Source organism: Oncorhynchus gorbuscha, linkage group LG03, assembly GCF_021184085.1.
Source record: "Oncorhynchus gorbuscha isolate QuinsamMale2020 ecotype Even-year linkage group LG03, OgorEven_v1.0, whole genome shotgun sequence".
Taxonomy (NCBI): Eukaryota; Metazoa; Chordata; class Actinopteri; order Salmoniformes; family Salmonidae; genus Oncorhynchus; species Oncorhynchus gorbuscha.
Genome location: NC_060175.1, coordinates 22,628,061 through 22,644,613, shown reverse-complemented (window position 1 = coordinate 22,644,613; position 16,553 = coordinate 22,628,061). Strand labels below are relative to the sequence as shown.

At 43.5% G+C, this 16,553-nt stretch overlaps 2 protein-coding genes across 2 annotated transcripts in view; one reads left to right on the top strand and one right to left on the bottom strand.

Annotated features, from left to right (window-relative positions):
• Positions 1-4,486, bottom strand: part of LOC124028383 (twinfilin-2-like) — an 8,350-nt gene extending 3,864 nt beyond the window's left edge. Inside the window, exons 1-7 of the mRNA XM_046340457.1 lie at positions 4,146-4,486; positions 2,777-2,854; positions 2,410-2,588; positions 1,759-1,854; positions 826-930; positions 628-642; positions 246-290 (exon numbers count right to left, since the gene is read on the bottom strand). Coding sequence (XP_046196413.1) covers positions 246-290; positions 628-642; positions 826-930; positions 1,759-1,854; positions 2,410-2,588; positions 2,777-2,854; positions 4,146-4,170 — 543 coding nt within the window. The 5' untranslated portion in view covers positions 4,171-4,486. The remainder of the gene's footprint in view (positions 1-245; positions 291-627; positions 643-825; positions 931-1,758; positions 1,855-2,409; positions 2,589-2,776; positions 2,855-4,145) is intronic.
• A 9,363-nt stretch (positions 4,487-13,849) lies between these two features.
• Positions 13,850-16,340, top strand: LOC124028367 (mitochondrial RNA pseudouridine synthase rpusd4-like). Its single transcript, XM_046340455.1, has 6 exons — positions 13,850-14,426; positions 14,583-14,787; positions 15,058-15,151; positions 15,287-15,437; positions 15,756-15,853; positions 15,983-16,340. Exons 1-6 carry the CDS (start codon positions 13,964-13,966, stop codon positions 16,175-16,177), a joined length of 1,206 nt encoding a protein of 401 aa, XP_046196411.1. The 5' UTR covers positions 13,850-13,963; the 3' UTR covers positions 16,178-16,340.
• The last annotated feature ends 213 nt before the right edge of the window (positions 16,341-16,553 follow it).

Sequence of the window (16,553 nt, the reverse complement as noted above, 5' to 3'; positions counted from 1 at the left end):
TAGGGCATTCAAGGAGCTGGTCTGATGGGAAGTCATGATGTCACCGGCCTCCCCCTTGCTTCAGGAACAATAGAGGAGCAATAGAGAACAAAAAAAGAAAGGCCCACCCCCCACATGTGCAATGTCATGACTTACCTGGACCACCCATTGAGATGTGCCTTTTGTTAAATGACTTGAAAAGGAGACTGGAGTGCCACTTTTAAAGGTCTTTAGTACAGAGTTGAAGATGAGAGGGCGGGACAAACCTTTGCTCGTCCTCTAGGAGTGTTGCTTAACCTTCTACGTTCATCCTGTGGGCATATAATGGACAAACAATGTTTGATCTCTTTCTCTCTTTTTTCTCTCACACACATGCACACACAGTTTGCACACATACTTGCACTCATTGCCTACATACACCTGAACCAGATGCTCACACACACACACACACACACACACACACACACACACACACACACACACACACACACACACACACACACACACACACACACACACACACACACACACACACACACACACACACACACACACACACACACACACACACACACACACACACACACACACACACACACAGATACAAAATACACACGTGAGAATACTGAGAGAAGAACCCTAGCTTACCCATACAACCTTGTCCTTGATGGCACATTATAGAGACACAAACACATATGGATGACAATATGTAGTACACATCATACAAAGGTATAACAATACACATTATCTCACAGTAGTAGCCTTCATCATATATGTTTGTAATATACACTGAAAATAATATACTAATTGGTGGATATATAGCACAGTCACTCCCCTTTGCTTTACCTCTGTGATTTTTATTCGCTGCAGCTCCTGCTCCGCTACTGTGAGAGGTGCAGGGGAGGAGCAGGAAGACATGTGACGCAGGTACCCCTGGAAACACAGGTCTTCCTGTGGACATAGGAACCAGGAAGTGATTCGCTGAACAAGCCCAACATACGTTATTCACAAAAAGAGGGCTCCTATCCAATTTATCATACATCATCTTAACTCTTAATTTGAGCCAGTTTCCGACAGCATGAAAATAATCTCACAGCAACAGAAAATGTGAATTATTATGTGGATTATAATAATGGAGATTTTTGTAGGGGTTGATACATGTTTCGTAGGGGGAATTTCAAAGTGGAAATGATAAACTTCAGAAGCCTTTTAAAATGCAACTACACAATAAGTTTTACATTTCCTGCATTGCCGGAACGTTGTCCTGCAACAGATTAAGATCCTACATATGTAAGGAGGTAGATGAGACCACTGAGGAAGGGTTGTGATCAGCTGTTACCATGAGCTGTCAATCACATAGTGATTTGACTGATTGGAGGCTGATATATAGACAGAAAAGGCAACTGGGTGACATCAGTCACTGACTGTAGTGTCTTCACATGATAATCTTCTGACCTAATGAGGTCAAGACCTCATTTAACCCCTCCTTCATCAACTGCCCTCTTGTGTCTAGTCTACCCAAATAGAATGTGGAACTTTGCTCTACTTTGTGGACTCTGGAGTGGGTGTTGTCTAGTAAGCATCTTAACCCCTGGCCCTCCTGAACAGAGTAGAAACATTTGTATGCTGTGGAGTGAGTCAAATGTTCCAATATGCAGAAAATAAAGGGGGGAGAAGGGAGTTATTTCAAAGGCCAGGGATTGATAGGGTTAACCCACAAGTCAGGTAAACCAAAGTCAAATAAAAGTGTTTTGAATTTGATGATTCCAGACCACAGACCTCAACTGTGCCAAACATCTCATCCTTGATGTGGCCTCCGCCAAACTCCTTCTTTAATGTGGCACGGGTGGCAGCGTAGACCATCTTCTCCCTCACCTACAGGAGGCATAGCGGATGAGGAAAGAACACTGGGTAGTGCATTGCATGTGCATGTTTTACAGAAAATGTGTATAAAGTGTATGCATGATCGAGGCAGGTAGCCTAGCGGTTAGAGCATGGCAGGTAGCCTAGCGGTTAGAGCGTTGCAGGTAGCCTAGCGGTTAGAGCATTGTAGGTAGCCTAGCGGTTAGAGCATGGCAGGTAGCCTAGCGGTTAGAGCGTTGCAGGTAGCCTAGCGGTTAGAGCATTGTAGGTAGCCTAGCGGTTAGAGCGTTGGGCCAGTAAATGAAAGGTTGCTGTTGAATACTTGAGCAGACGAGATGAAAAATCTGTCGATTTTGAGCAAGGCACTTAACACTAATTTGTTCCATGGGAGCTGTAATACGATGGCTGACCTTGTAAAACAACACATTTCACTGCACCTCTCCGGTGTATGTGACAATAAAACACAACTGTCATTTTGTTCTGGTGATTTGTATAGTATTGCAAGCTTGCATAATGTTATTCAATGTTGACTGCAAATAGAGATGTTTGGTCTTAGTATTTACGTACTGGTGATTGATCAGGTGACCAAGCGATGAAGATCCATTCATAGCCCTGTGCATTCTGGGTGTCGAGGCGGTACAGGATGTAGCAGGGCTCCTGAGCCACCAGCAGAGGAAGGAGGAAGTGATCATAGTCCTTGTCCCAGCTCTTTACAGGTTCTCTGTATGCGCCTAGCACCAGTTCCTCTGGAAGACGGACAGAGAAATACTCATATCAAACTCTCATCTTTGAGCACAGTCCTCACATTTCAATAGTTGCCAGTCCCCAGTGGATCAGGTTTAGTAGATCCGCCAATTGGTAGATAAACATGTAGTCTTTACTCAGTTTTGGTTCTAGACTTCACATACTCTGTACATGCATCACCCATACTTACCATCTCTGATGACAATCTTTGCTATTCTGATGGTCCCTCCCCTCACCCTGGCCAGGAAGTCCTTCAGTTCATCCGATGCTTCAATGGTTTGGTAGACAAGAGGGGGGGGGGCAGAGAGAGAGGGAGACAGAGAGAGGTATAGGGAGACAGAGAGAAAGAGACAGGGAGGTGGAGAGATATAGAGAAAGGGAGAAAGGAGGGAGAGAGAGGGGTGGGGGTGGAGAGGGAGACAGAGAAAGAGAAAGGGAGGTGTGCAAACAGAGATAGATCAAGAGAAAGGAAGCGAAAGAGAGAGAGGGAGACGGGGAGAGAGAGGAGAGGAAGATGGAGAGAGAGAGAAAGAAAGAAAGCGAGAGAGAGAGGGAGACGGGGAGAGAGGGGAGAGGAAGATGGAGAGAGAGAGAAAGAAAGAGAGTGAGAGAGAGAGAGATGGGGCAGTAAGAACTTGAGACACCGGGGAGAAAATCTGATCCCTTGCCAGACAGGGGTCACAGAGATACTGTACAGCTGACACAGAGTGAATAGAGTCTATACACAACAAGCTGATCCCAGAACAATTGATACCGGTTGGGGAAAGTCGTTCTCTTTCGAATGGACTGAGCCCATAATTTGGGTTATTACACGAAGTGAGTTTCCCTCTCTTTAATAAGATTTTCTGTACGCCTCACATCTCTCACCATGGTTACCAAACACAGCAGCAGTCTCATAAATGATGTAGGATCAGGTGAGATAAGTGAGAGAGAGGAGATGTATATGCTTCCGCCCCTAGCTCCAGTTACTCACATGCTGAAACATACGCACATAGCCATAAACTAAACACACATTCCCATAGATACGGTACATCTCATAGGGTTTGAAATATCCCAACTGCTTTTAGGAAAGTGACAAATAATGTTTCACATTATATCCCTCATATGGGAGAAAAAATAATGGTTCTATATGGGACTAAATGTTTACACGTGTGGTATTATATAGACTCCAATGAAGATGATTATGTGAGTAAGGTTAGAGGCTCCATACGCGTATTCACACAGACTGCGCCCCGAGGTGTCACTCACCATCTGAATACCACGAGCTGGCATAACATTCCCGTTAAAGTAAGAATGAATTACCATCACATTACATCACATCAAATTACAGTGTTGTGTCGCAGAATGTCCCGAATTTTTTTGCAACACCAAATTCTTAAAACTCAGAACGGATCGGTAGGCCTACACGATTGGAGAGCTTTTACGCACAATGGCACAGGGCAAAGAGAGAGCACTGGTAATTGATAAGAATCACTTTCCCCCTCTATACAATACAACACTAGCTATCGTTCGTTCCAATTATATCATGCGCGTATAGGCCTACCCAAGAGGACATTTACCATGGATTCCAGTCTGGTGCGACATCCTTTGGCAGTAAGATTTATGCTTCAAAATCCTCTCCTCCAAGGTAGCCTTCCAGTGTGAGTCTCTACGTGTCCTCTATCTCTCTCTGTTGCTGCTCAGTTAGATCCTCCGTACTGGCAGCAGGCAGTTCGGCCTAAACCAACTTCAGCGTAAGTGACATAAAAGCCCCACGGTTGACTTGGGGGATTCCTAACGCGTGAAACCTGACCTGTGACACTGTGGCAGGTGAGTAATAACGCGGCTGTCAGTGGATATGCCACCTTAACGACTGCTCTAAAATTATTCGTGTATCAATGACAACCACTTTACAGCGCTTGGAGTGGGACCTCTCCAACGACGCGCTTCTATACACCGCGTCAAGTGGCAACGCAGGCGCAGTAGACACGTTATCTTTCAGAACTCCGCAGGTGAAATATATTGTCCTTGGGTCTCTATCTTTTGTTGGATGTCTGTCCCTGTGTCATCAGCAATGACATATTATCTATCACTCATGCACATCGTGAACCGGATCGGTTCAACACACACGGACGCAGCAGAGATCTCAAATTCCAGCCACCTGGTCACAGAAATGCGACACCCCGCATGAAGCTAATCCCGAAGTTTCGACACTGCACCTTTGGTAGGCTACAGACTGTAATGTAATTAGACCCCGTTTAATATGTGAGAGATAAGCATTGTTCCCCTTGACTGATAAATCTCAGATACCTTTTGATGTAAAAGCTATCTATTTCCATATCCCAGCCTAATTGTTAACTAAACATTAAATGGTAAAGTAGGCTATAGGTAGACTATAGGCTTATGATATTACACACAGGTTTAGGTCTACAAAGCATTATGTCATAGGGGCAGGAATGGTGGGTTTTTTGGTCAGTACTTAAGGACCGAAACAATGGCCAGGTACAAAAACTACAACAAAGCTCTTTCATTAGCAATATGTCTGATTGTGACTGTGTGTATGAGAGAAAGATAGAGAGACACACACACACACACACACACACACACACACACACACACACACACACACACACACACACACACACACACACACACACACACACACACACACACACACACACACACACACACACACACACACACACACACACACACACACACACACACACACATAGGTGGTGAGAGAAAGATGAGTGTGTACCTGTGAGGTTACCTGTGATGGGATCATTCATAATTCAGTAAGCTCCAAGGTTCTATACATTATTCAACAGAGGCCCCCTCTCTACTATACACACAGATACACTTTATGTGCACGCACACACGAATGCACACACATGAAAAACACCAGAGTTTAAGGACATAAATAGTAGACATTAAAACATTTGAATACTTTCAGAATAAACCGTACAAAAAACACTAACATTGAATTCCCAATAAAACATGTATCAGTGGGTCAAATTAACACTTGATTGAAGTTTGTCACTGTATCAAAAAGTTACAAGTTCATACATAACTCTCTACTTATTAACATTATGTGGCAGTTTCCTCAGAATCACAGTAAAAAAAAAGATATCTAAACAAGTTTTTGGCAGTAGTATACCTCAGGTCTTCTCTACTCTTATAAAAATGTATCTCAATTTATCTGCAGGCCACAGGTGGACAATAACTACTGTAATAACTAACCACAGCTCTAGTGCTCCCCTTATGTAACCTTCCCTATTTGGCAAATCAATCAGTGTATAGAGTGACAGCTCTCCTCAGGGATAATCGACATTGGAATCCCTTTCACCAATGCCTTAGTGTGCATACAATTTTATCTGGAGCCATTAAGAGTTCACAGTGTTAAGCATTTGCATACTCAGAGCAACATGAAAGGAGAAAGGCATGCTGGGTAATGATGATGACAGTTTCTCTGTGGCCCCACTCCTTTATCAGTCTCCTACACTGGGAAGCCAAGACGCCTGCAAAGAGAGAAACAGAGAGTGTGGGGGTAGAGGTTGGCAGGGGCCAGTGAAAGACAATGTACGCGTGTCTGAGTGAATGAGTGTTTGGCTGATGAAAGTGTTTGTGTGTGTGTCTCACCATATTGGAGCAGGTGCTGGCAAACATCATGTATTTAAATTAAACTGCAGTGTGTTGATTAGTAAAGAATGCTTCCCATCCAGAACAGCTATTTTCATCGCACTCTCTGAGGGTTAGTTAAGTGGTTATTGATGATGGATTGGGGGAAAATAGTTATACAAACCTCTGGACTTATTGGAGTTCAGATAGTAATAATATCAGCTAATTGGGTCAAATGGCAAATTGATTTGGGTGACCCTAGAATTGTCTTGAGCGTCAGACTTGAAATTGTGTTGAGTTGTTCTGATATTAGATTTCCGTGGATCAGGGAGGGCTGGGTAAGACAGCCTAGTTTGCCAAGTTCTAATGTTGGGACTTGGAGGTGCTGAGCTCACCAATCATGACAAACTTTGAGTCTGGGGTGAAGCAGCAGGCCTCGAGTGAAATGTTGTTGTAGCCCTACATAACACACAGGAGAGACACATGTCAAGATGCAGCCAGTCAGAAAATAACTATGTATTTACTAGAGATAATACATGGTGTGAGCTATTTGCATATTAGTAGATCTGTGTGTGAATATGTACATTAGGTCCATCAGTGCAGTGTGATAACAGTTCTCTCACTTAGAAAATGTGCAGCAAAGCTCCATTGAATGCATCTTGGATGTGAACAGCGCCCCCATTGGTAGAGCAGACCACCATAGTCCCTGTGCCCAAGAAAGCAAAGGTATCCTGCCTAAATGACTACCGCTCTGTAGCACTCACGTCGGTAGCCATGAAGTCCTTTGAAAGGCTGGTCATGGCTCACATCAACACCATCATCCCGAAAACCCTACACCCAATCCAATCCGCATACCGCCCCAACAGATCCACAGATGACCCAATATCAATCGCACTCCACACTTTCCCACATGGACAAAAGGAACACCTATGTGAGAATGCTGTTCATTGACTACATCAACACCATAGTGCCCTCAAAGCTCATCACTAAGCTAAGGACCCTGGGACTAAACACCTCCCTCTGCAACTGGATCCTGGACTTCCTGACGGGCCCCCAGGTGGTAAGGGTAGGCAACAACACATCTGCCACACTGATCCTCAGTACAGGGGCCCCTCAGGGGTGCGTGCTCAGTCCCCTCCAGTACTCCCTGTTCACTCATGACTGCACGGCCAGGCACGACTCCAACACCATCATTAAGTTTGTTGACGACACAACATTGGTAGGTAGGCCTGATCACTGACAACATTGAGACAGCCTATAGGGAGGAGGTCAGAGACCTGGCAGTGTGGTGCCAGGACAAACACCTCTCCCTCAACGTGAGCAAGACAAAGGAGCTGATTGTGTACTACAGGAAAAGGAGGGTCAAATAGGCCCCCATTCACATCGATGGGGCAGTAGTGGAGTGGGTGGAGAGTTTCAAGTTACTTGGTGTCCACATCACCAACAAACTATCATGGTCCAAACACACTAAGACAGTCGTGAAGAGGGCACGGCACGACAACATGTTTCCCAGATCCTCAAAAAGTTATACAGCTGCACCATCGAGAGCATCCTGACCGGTTGCATCACCACCTGGTATGGCATCTGCTTGGCATTCGACCGTAAGGCGCTACAGAGGGTAGTGCGTACGGCCCAGTACATCACTGGGGCCAAGCTTCCTGTCATCCAGGACCTATATACTAGGAGGTGTCAGAGGAAGGCCCAAAAATTATCAAAGACTCCAGTCACTGAAGTCATAGACTGTTCTCTCTGGTACCACACGGCAAGCAGTACCAGAGTGTCAAGTCTAGGTCCAAAGGGCTCCTTAACAGGTTATGTCTCCAAGCCATAAGACTGCTGAACAATTAACCAAATGGCCACCTGGACTATTTACATTGACAACCCCCCATTGTTTTTACACTGCTGCTACTTGCTGTTTAATATCTATGCAAAGTCACTTTACCCCTACCTACATGTACAAATGACCTCGAATAACCTGTACCGCCAGACATTGAACGGTACCGGTACCCCCTGTATATAGCCTGATTACTTTATATTTTATTTGTTATTTTATTTGGTCAATATTTTATTAACTCTTATTTCTTTACCGCATTGTTGGTTAAAGGCTTGTAAGTAAGCATTTCACGGCAAGGTCTTCACCTCTTGTATTTGGCGCATGTGACAAATAAAAATGTATTTGATTTGATTTGTCTTTTTTCCTAATGCTCATCTGAAGAGCAAAATGACAGGACTGTGGTGTAATGCTCCGGGTGTCGTGGGTGTGGAGTCAAACGCAGGAGACAGAGAGTGCAATGCTGTGCGTCTTTAATAGCACCAACGCACCATAGGGTGCTCACAATAGTAACGGCCCCAAACACAGGGAATGAAAATGTACAACGGAAAAATCACGACCAGGCACTAACACGTACCTCTACAACAGAGCCGAAGGTTACACTGAAATAATCCCGCACAAAAACCAGGCTGTCTAATAAAGACAAACTAATCATACATAAACAGGTGCTACCAATAAACATACAAGGAGGGGGAGGAAAGACAATCCGTGGCAGCTAATAGGCCGGTGACGACGACCGCCGAGCGCCACTCGTGACATGTGGCTTCTAAAGCTTCTCTTACTCACCTGACAGTTGGGAGAGTGCAGGTCCCAGAGTCGTATGGTCATATCCAATGATCCCGAGGTAAACGTGTCATCCACCGGTGACATGGAGAGAGCAACAACACTGACAACATCCATCCACACAGTGCAAAATCAACGTCAGTATCCAAACACCCATTAACTGTATATACTGTAGAAATAGTCTACTTTGCCTGCTTGCAAATGTGTGCTAAAAGTGGGGATATTTTATGGTATTTCTGATTATCTTAACTTACCACCACCACCAATTAACCATTACATTTTTTTTTACAGAAAACCGTAGAACCACCACTTCAATATATGCCTACACTCTTACAAAAAAAGGTGCTATCTAGAACCTAAAAGGATTATTCCGCTATCCCCATATGATAACCCTTTGAAGAACACTTTTTGGTTCCAGGTAGAACCCCTTTGGTGTCTAGGTAGAACCCTTTTGGGATTCCATTCCACAGAGGGTTGGTTCTACATGCAACTCAAAAGGGTTCTTGATGGAACCAAAAAGGGCTCTCCTTTGGTGACAGCCAAACACCTCTGTTGGAACCCCTTTCTCAAAGAGTGTCCTCAACAAGTTCAACCTGTTCAGTTTACACCATTTCATTCTGTACTCAAACATCTGCCTGGTATTCAAGATAACCCACAACATAGCACCACCACCTTTGAAGGTTTTTGCCAACCTTTGCTCACACACACAAACAGTATTGTAGCATCTTGATTACATTTTTCACATTTTAGGCATCCTGACAAACACAAAGCAATCAGAACATAGTTGTGATTAGAGAGCATTTGTGTTGGTATTTTTTTTTGTAAACGTGTCCATTGATTGGTCAATATATATAAAAAAATATTTAAAAAATAAAAAGAGTTCTTAACAGGGCATGTTGGATGGATGCTGCACTGAGATGGGCACAAGGGTATGTAAATACAGTCCTTTTTAGTGTGGTGGCAAATTAGTTGAACAGGAGAAGAGGATGTGGTTACTTGTGGAGGGAGAGCAGTGGGAGGGTGGTGGGTTGAACAGCTGAATTGAAGCTGAGTGGTTGATCTGGCTCATCATATCTTCTTGACTAGAAGAAAGAGATTTAGAAATTAGTTTGACATTGCCATAGTTCAACAGCTGAAAAGCTGTCATTAACATACTCCCAGAGATAGCAAGACATTCAGTATTCACTGAATGAAGTAGCCAACCCATCTCCACTTACAATTTCATTCATCAATTAAATAAATCATATTATAAACTGGGTGGTTCGAGCCCTGAATGCTGACTGGCTGACAGCCGTGGTATATCAGACCGTATACCACAGGCATAATAAAACATGTATTTTTAATGCCCTAATTATGTTGGTAACCAGTTTATAATAGCAATAAGGCACCTCGGGCGTTTGTGATATATGGCCAATATACCACTGCTAAGTGCTGTATCCAGGCACTCTGCGATGTGTCGTGCATAAGAACAGCCCTTAGCCATGGTATATTGGCCTTATACCACACCCCCTCGTGCCTTATTGTTTAACTATAGCACATTCAATTATGTTATTATTGTTGACTATTGGCTACTCCTGTATCTACCTTGTACAATACCATAATCATTGAATGAAGTAGCATACCCATTCACAATTTAATTGATAAATTAAATAAATAATACTAGCACATAGTAACATTATTGTAGAATAGGCTACCCCTGTAGCCACACTATAACAGGATACCGTTATGATTTAATTGGTTGTCAGGCATTATTTTAGGTCTTCAATCAAAGTTGTATGTTGTACCTTGTTTCCTTCCCTCAGGGAATAGTAGTTAATTTTGTACACTAGCCTACTACACTATCAACACAGTACATAATATTGCCTACTTGCCTTTGACAATACGTTATCAACTCAGCAAATGTTTTCAAATAATCCACATGTTCCTTAACACAATAGGCCTAAATATTTCATCCCAAGGATTCCGAATAGCACGCACCCTCTGGGAAATCCTATGAACTCGTCTCTACGACTGAAAGTAACGGACACAACTCATATGGATTTTCTGGTGTACTGGGAACTGGAAACAACAGTCTGTGATTGGTTAACGTTTAGATCTGCATACAGCGAGATAAGATAACATACCATCCCATGAGGTGTTGAGGATGTGTTTTAAAAGTGATACAAATATGACATATTGCAATAGTGGTGGGAATGCCCAACAAGGGTGTTTGAGAATAAGGTGGCCAAAGTCAGGGCTGTCCAGAGAATTTCATATGCAGCAACTGTTAAATGGGTTGAGGGTTCGAATGGTGCTTTTGAAGAGTCCATGGTGGTGGATAGGCCTTCACTGAAGGCTGCAGGGGTTGCCATTCAACAGCAGGACACAGATACTTGGGGGCGGCAGGTCGCCTAGTGGTTAGAGCGTTGGACTAGTAACCGTAAGGTTACAAGATTGAATCCCCGAGCTGACAAGGTGAAAATCTGTTGTTCTGCCCCTGAACAAGGCTGTTAACCCACTGTTCCTAGGCAGTTAACCCGCTGTCATTGAAAATAAGAATTTGTTCTTAAATGACTTGCCTAGTTAAATAAAGGTTAAGAATGTGGCCTTTATAGCTATGGTGATTGATGGCACTGCCAAGGTGGAGAGGAAGTCCAGGAAAATAGATATCATTGTGGATGCGGCGGAATGGTTCCTGGGACTGAAAGACTTCTCAGCGGAGAAGATGCATGGAGTATTGTCACAAGCTGTACCATCTTCTCAGGTCATAGAACCTGAGAAGTGAGATAGTGAGATTTGAAGGAAGAAGTGGGAGTTTTGGTGTTTTGTTTTTTTCAATGTGTTTTTTTATTGTTTTATTTTGGGTGGATTAAGTTAGTTTTCCCTATCACGTATGGGTTTTACTTTTACCTTGTTTTTTCCCAACCTCATCCAGTTGGTAGCAGTAATACATATTTTTGGGTGTAGTCTGCCATAAAACCCACAGAAGAAGAAGAAGAAAATGAGGCATTGAGGGAAGCCACATTACCTATTGGGTATTATATTTTCTAGACTGTGATAACAGGAAATACACAAGCCATAGGCTACACACTATAGCTCAATGTGGTCTACATCAGAATATCGGCTTGCACGTGAAAAACTGTAAATGATAACATTTATGGTTGAGATTTAATTAATATAAATATAAATGATGCACCTCTAATTAATATAAATATATTCCATCTAGACACCGTTGCCCTAGAGCACACAAAAAACTATACATACCTTGGCCTAAACATCAGCGCCACAGGTAACTTCCACAAAGCTGTGAACGATCTGAGAGACAAGGCAAGAAGGGCATTCTCTGCCATCAAAAGGAACATAAAATTCAACATACCAATTAGGATCTGGCTAAAAAATACTTGAATCAGTCATAGAACCCATTGCCCTTTATGGTTGTGAGGTCTGGGGTCCAATCACCAACCATGAATTCACAAAATGGGACAAACACCAAATTGAGACTCTGCATGCAGAATTCTGCAAAAGTCTTCTCTATGTACAACGTAGAACAACAAATACTGCATGCAGAGCAGAATTAGGCCGATACCCGCTAATGATCAAAATCCAGAAAAGAGACGTTAAGAGACGTTAAATTCTACAACCATGTAAAAGCAATTCCCAAACCTTCCATAACAAAGCAATCACCTACAGAGATGAACCTGGAGAAGTGTTCCCTAAGCAAGCTGGTCCTGGGGCTCTGTTCACAAACACACCCCACAGAGCCCCAGGACAGCAACACAACTAGACCCAACCAAATCATGAGAAAACAAAAAGATAATTACTTGACACATTGGAAAGAATTCACCAAAAAACAGAGCAAACTAGAATGCTATTTGGCCCTAAACAGAGAGTACATAGTGGCAGAATACCTGACCACTGTGACTAACCCAAATTTAAGGAAAGCTATGACTATGTACAGACTCAGTGAGCATAGCCTTGCTATTGAGAAAGGCCGCTGTAGGCAAACCTGGCTCTCAAGAGAAGAGAAGAGATTGCCCACAAAATTAGGTAGAAACTGAGCTGCACTTCCTAACCTCCTGCACAATGTATGACTATATTAGAGGCACATATTTCCCTCAGATTTCATAGATCCACAAAGAATTAGAAAACAAACCCAATTTAGATATATCACATATCTACTGAGTGAAATAACAGTGTGTCATCACAGCAGCAAGATTTGTGACCTGTTGCCACAAGAAAAGGTCAACCAGCGAAGAACAAACACCATTGTAAATATAACCCATATTTGTGCTTATTTATTTTCCCTTTTGTACTTTAACCATTTGTACATCGTTACAACACTGTATATATACATAATATGACATTTGTAATGTCTTTATTCTTTTGGAACTCATGTGAGTGTAATGTTTACTGTTTATTTCACTTTTGTATATTATCTACCTTACTTGCTTTGGCAATGTTAACATGTGTTTCCCATGCCAAATAAAGCCCCTTGAATTGAATATAAACTATGACTATGACTTTCATTACAGTAACACGCAGACGTTAGTACGGCGTTGGTAACACGTTCAATGGTAGTTGACAGCCACACGGTGGTACTGTTGCCTAAACTGAATTCAAGCCTGAATCACTCCCCATCCCATTGTATGTACACCGTGTCGCTAACTAGCTAGTTCGCTTGCAAACTGTGTCATCCTAACCTCCAGTCTGCTGTCCCAGGGGGAGGCAGGGACAACCGATAGACAGTGTCCTTTGCACCCACGTGTGTCGGGCAGGGTTTTCTCCGTATACGGGAGGCGTGGACAACACTTGTGTTTGCTTTCTATTGGAGAAAGCTAGAAATCCCCCCTGTCACTTTCACGAGGTTAGAGTAATAACATGTTTAAATACTCAAGACCTTGGCTCGAATCTAGGTTATACCTTTAGATTTCGAGAAAATGAACAACTAAGGAATAATTGTTCACTTCTTGCTGACTTCTCAAACCGCGGACTGGTCTGCTTCACAAGCATTCCCGGAAGTCTTGAGATGTTGGGTCTCTGGTTTAGAAACTCTGTGGTAGCGAATCTGAAAAAAAGGAAGTAAATTGACATCATTTCCGGTGACGGTAACCCTAATGGTGCACTCCGGTGTTTTCAGCTTCAGAACGACATGAGATTTAACAATCTTCAAAGTAGCTAGTTATCATGAACAGGTATAGGACGGTTACATTGGCTTGTAATAATGATGTTATAAGGACATGTAGTAAAGCGGCAATTCGCTCAGGGAAAACAGGCAGTATTTGTCACATATCAAGGGGAGTAGCATCCTTGCTCACGCGAGCACATGCTTCTGTCCCGAGACGAGAGGAACCACCACCAGTGTCTGACTCTGACAAGAGACTGAATCTGAGAGCCATCGACCTTGCACGCAAAATTCGCCAGGAGAAACAGAAAGGAAATGCAACTGGTGGTGGGTCAGACGCGGCTGTCCTTAATCCGTCGGTGCCAGTGTCCCAACTGCAAAAGAGGGTCATCGAGCTGCGACAGTTCACTCAGCAGCTACAGAATGTTCACCCCAACGTTCTTGCAAAGCACCTTCACAGAGGTCTGATCCTCCCACATCCAGAGCTCGCCGTCGTTAATAAACCCTATGGAGTTTCTGTTCAAGGTAAGGTGTATGAAGTGCTGTATTGAGTCAAACACACAATTAAAGATAACGTGAGGAATAAGTCTGTTCTTTTTTAATGTCCCTTCAAGAACACACATCTGTGCTAGAGCAGTGGTCAAATCCACAGTGATTTAAATCCCATATTCTTCCTCTTAGATGGGTCAAGCAACAAAAACAACATCTCAGACGTGCTTCCAATCCTTGCCAAGATGGTGGATGGAATAAGGGCTGGGTCTCGGCTGCACGTCTGCCTTGGATTAGACAAGGAGACGACAGGGACCCTCCTGCTGGCAAGGACTGAGGAAGCACTGGACTATGTACAAAATCTTCACAAAAACCACCAAGTGGAAAGGAAATATTGGTGTGGATTTAGTTTCAAATAAGGATCCAGGCAGCACATCATGCACATTTCAAAACCATCAATTGAAGGCAGCAAATGAACATAAAATATGCCATAAAGCTATTGCAATGACCCTGCCATTAATAAGACATGACTGCTCCCCCAATGGAACTTCCCCTTGGAGCAGCGGTAATGTCTTAACCTGGACGCAAGGGTTATTGAGCTTGATTCACGCCTTGCAACATCATGCTACATTCTTGTTTCGTTACTTTCTCCCTATTCCCCATGCAGGGTTGTTGTTGTGGGCGTGCCTGTTCCCTCTGAGGGAGTGATTGACATTCCCGTCATAGAGAAAGAGGTCACAGGGGCTCAGCCGCACTTCAAGGTAACGTAATATTTTGTAACATCTCTCAAACTTCTTAACCAGTGTTGGTGGCTTTCAGTATACTGTGCTGTCGTTGAGGTTTTTAGCTTGGCAGTCTTATATACACTTAACCTAACTACCCATAACCCTTCTCAGATGGGCCTGAGTCCTGTGTACAGGGTGAGTGACGGGGGTGAGGGAGTGACCAAAGTGCGGGCCAATCGGCAGGCCCAGGGTGCCGTGACTCAGTACCGTGTCCTGGACAGCAGCAACGGCTGCAGCCTGGTCGAGCTCCAGCCTATCACAGGTAGAGACACTACTGAAGCTGACTCTGGGGTCGTTCCAAGTTGTTGGTTTTTGCAGTCACCCTGCACATCCCAAAAGATTGCTATATAACATGACTGCAAAATGTTATGCTGTTTTCAAATTAAACACAATATTTTACTCAAGCTTTTAGAATTGATTTCAGTCATGTTGTTGAGGGGGTCTACCACATGCTAATAACACAGATTAACCTAGGTCCTAGAGGATACTATGCACCATGTTATAGTAGCACCAATAACTTTTAACCTTCAAAGAAAGCTGTTCCCTCTCTCTTGCCCCATCCACCCTCTTGTGCTTCTAGGGGTGAAGCACCAGTTGAGGGTCCATATGGCATACGCTCTGGGATCTCCTATCCTTGGAGACCACAAATACTCCCACTGGACCAAACTGGCACCTCAGGTAAGGCAAACGAACATCTCCAGACTTCACAATGTTGAAGCTTTACAACAAGGTAGCCTAGCATTTAGACCTCTTTGGTGCCAGTGATTGATGGGCATTCTTTTTAAAAACACGTTTTTTTTACTTTAGAAACTGCCAGATGGAGTGTTGCAGAGGCTGGGACTTGAACAGAGCAAGGCGCGTTATCTGCCTCTCCACCTGCATGCCCGTCAGCTGACACTGCCAGAGTTCAAAGGTCAGAGTGACATTACGGTGTCTTGCCCCCTGCCAAAGTATTTCACCAGCACTTTGCGACGACTGCAGATCCCGATTCCAGATGAATGATGCTTCAGCACAGTGCAGACAGGATACAGAAGACTTGCTTCTTGCTTATGAAATATGGTGCAGCATCACTTCAAGGGACCCTTGGCCTAATGGTTTAAGTTTGTACCTGGACTGGGAATTAACTGTGTGTGTGGCAAATAAAATAAAACCATTTTTTCCCTAATTTCACATGCTAGGACCATTTCTTCATAACATGCCCCCCCTTGGGACAGCAGACTGGAGGTTAGGATGACCTAACAGAGCATCTATGCAGATTTGTTTAAACAGTCAATTAATTTACTGTCATACAGACCTGTAAAATGGTGAATAGTGGTATTCATTGAAATATCAGTGCAAACTCTACCCACCTGAGAGACATTGCGCAGTACCAATTCTG

Excerpts from the sequence above, each read along its gene's own strand:
- LOC124028367 (XM_046340455.1), top strand. The coding sequence starts at position 13,964 with ATGAACAGGTATAGGACGGTTACATTGGCTTGTAATAATGATGTTATA. Across the intron at positions 14,427-14,582 it reads CTATGGAGTTTCTGTTCAAG|ATGGGTCAAGCAACAAAAAC; the intron begins GTAAGGTGTATG and ends TCTTCCTCTTAG. Across the intron at positions 15,152-15,286 it reads GGGCTCAGCCGCACTTCAAG|ATGGGCCTGAGTCCTGTGTA; the intron begins GTAACGTAATAT and ends AACCCTTCTCAG.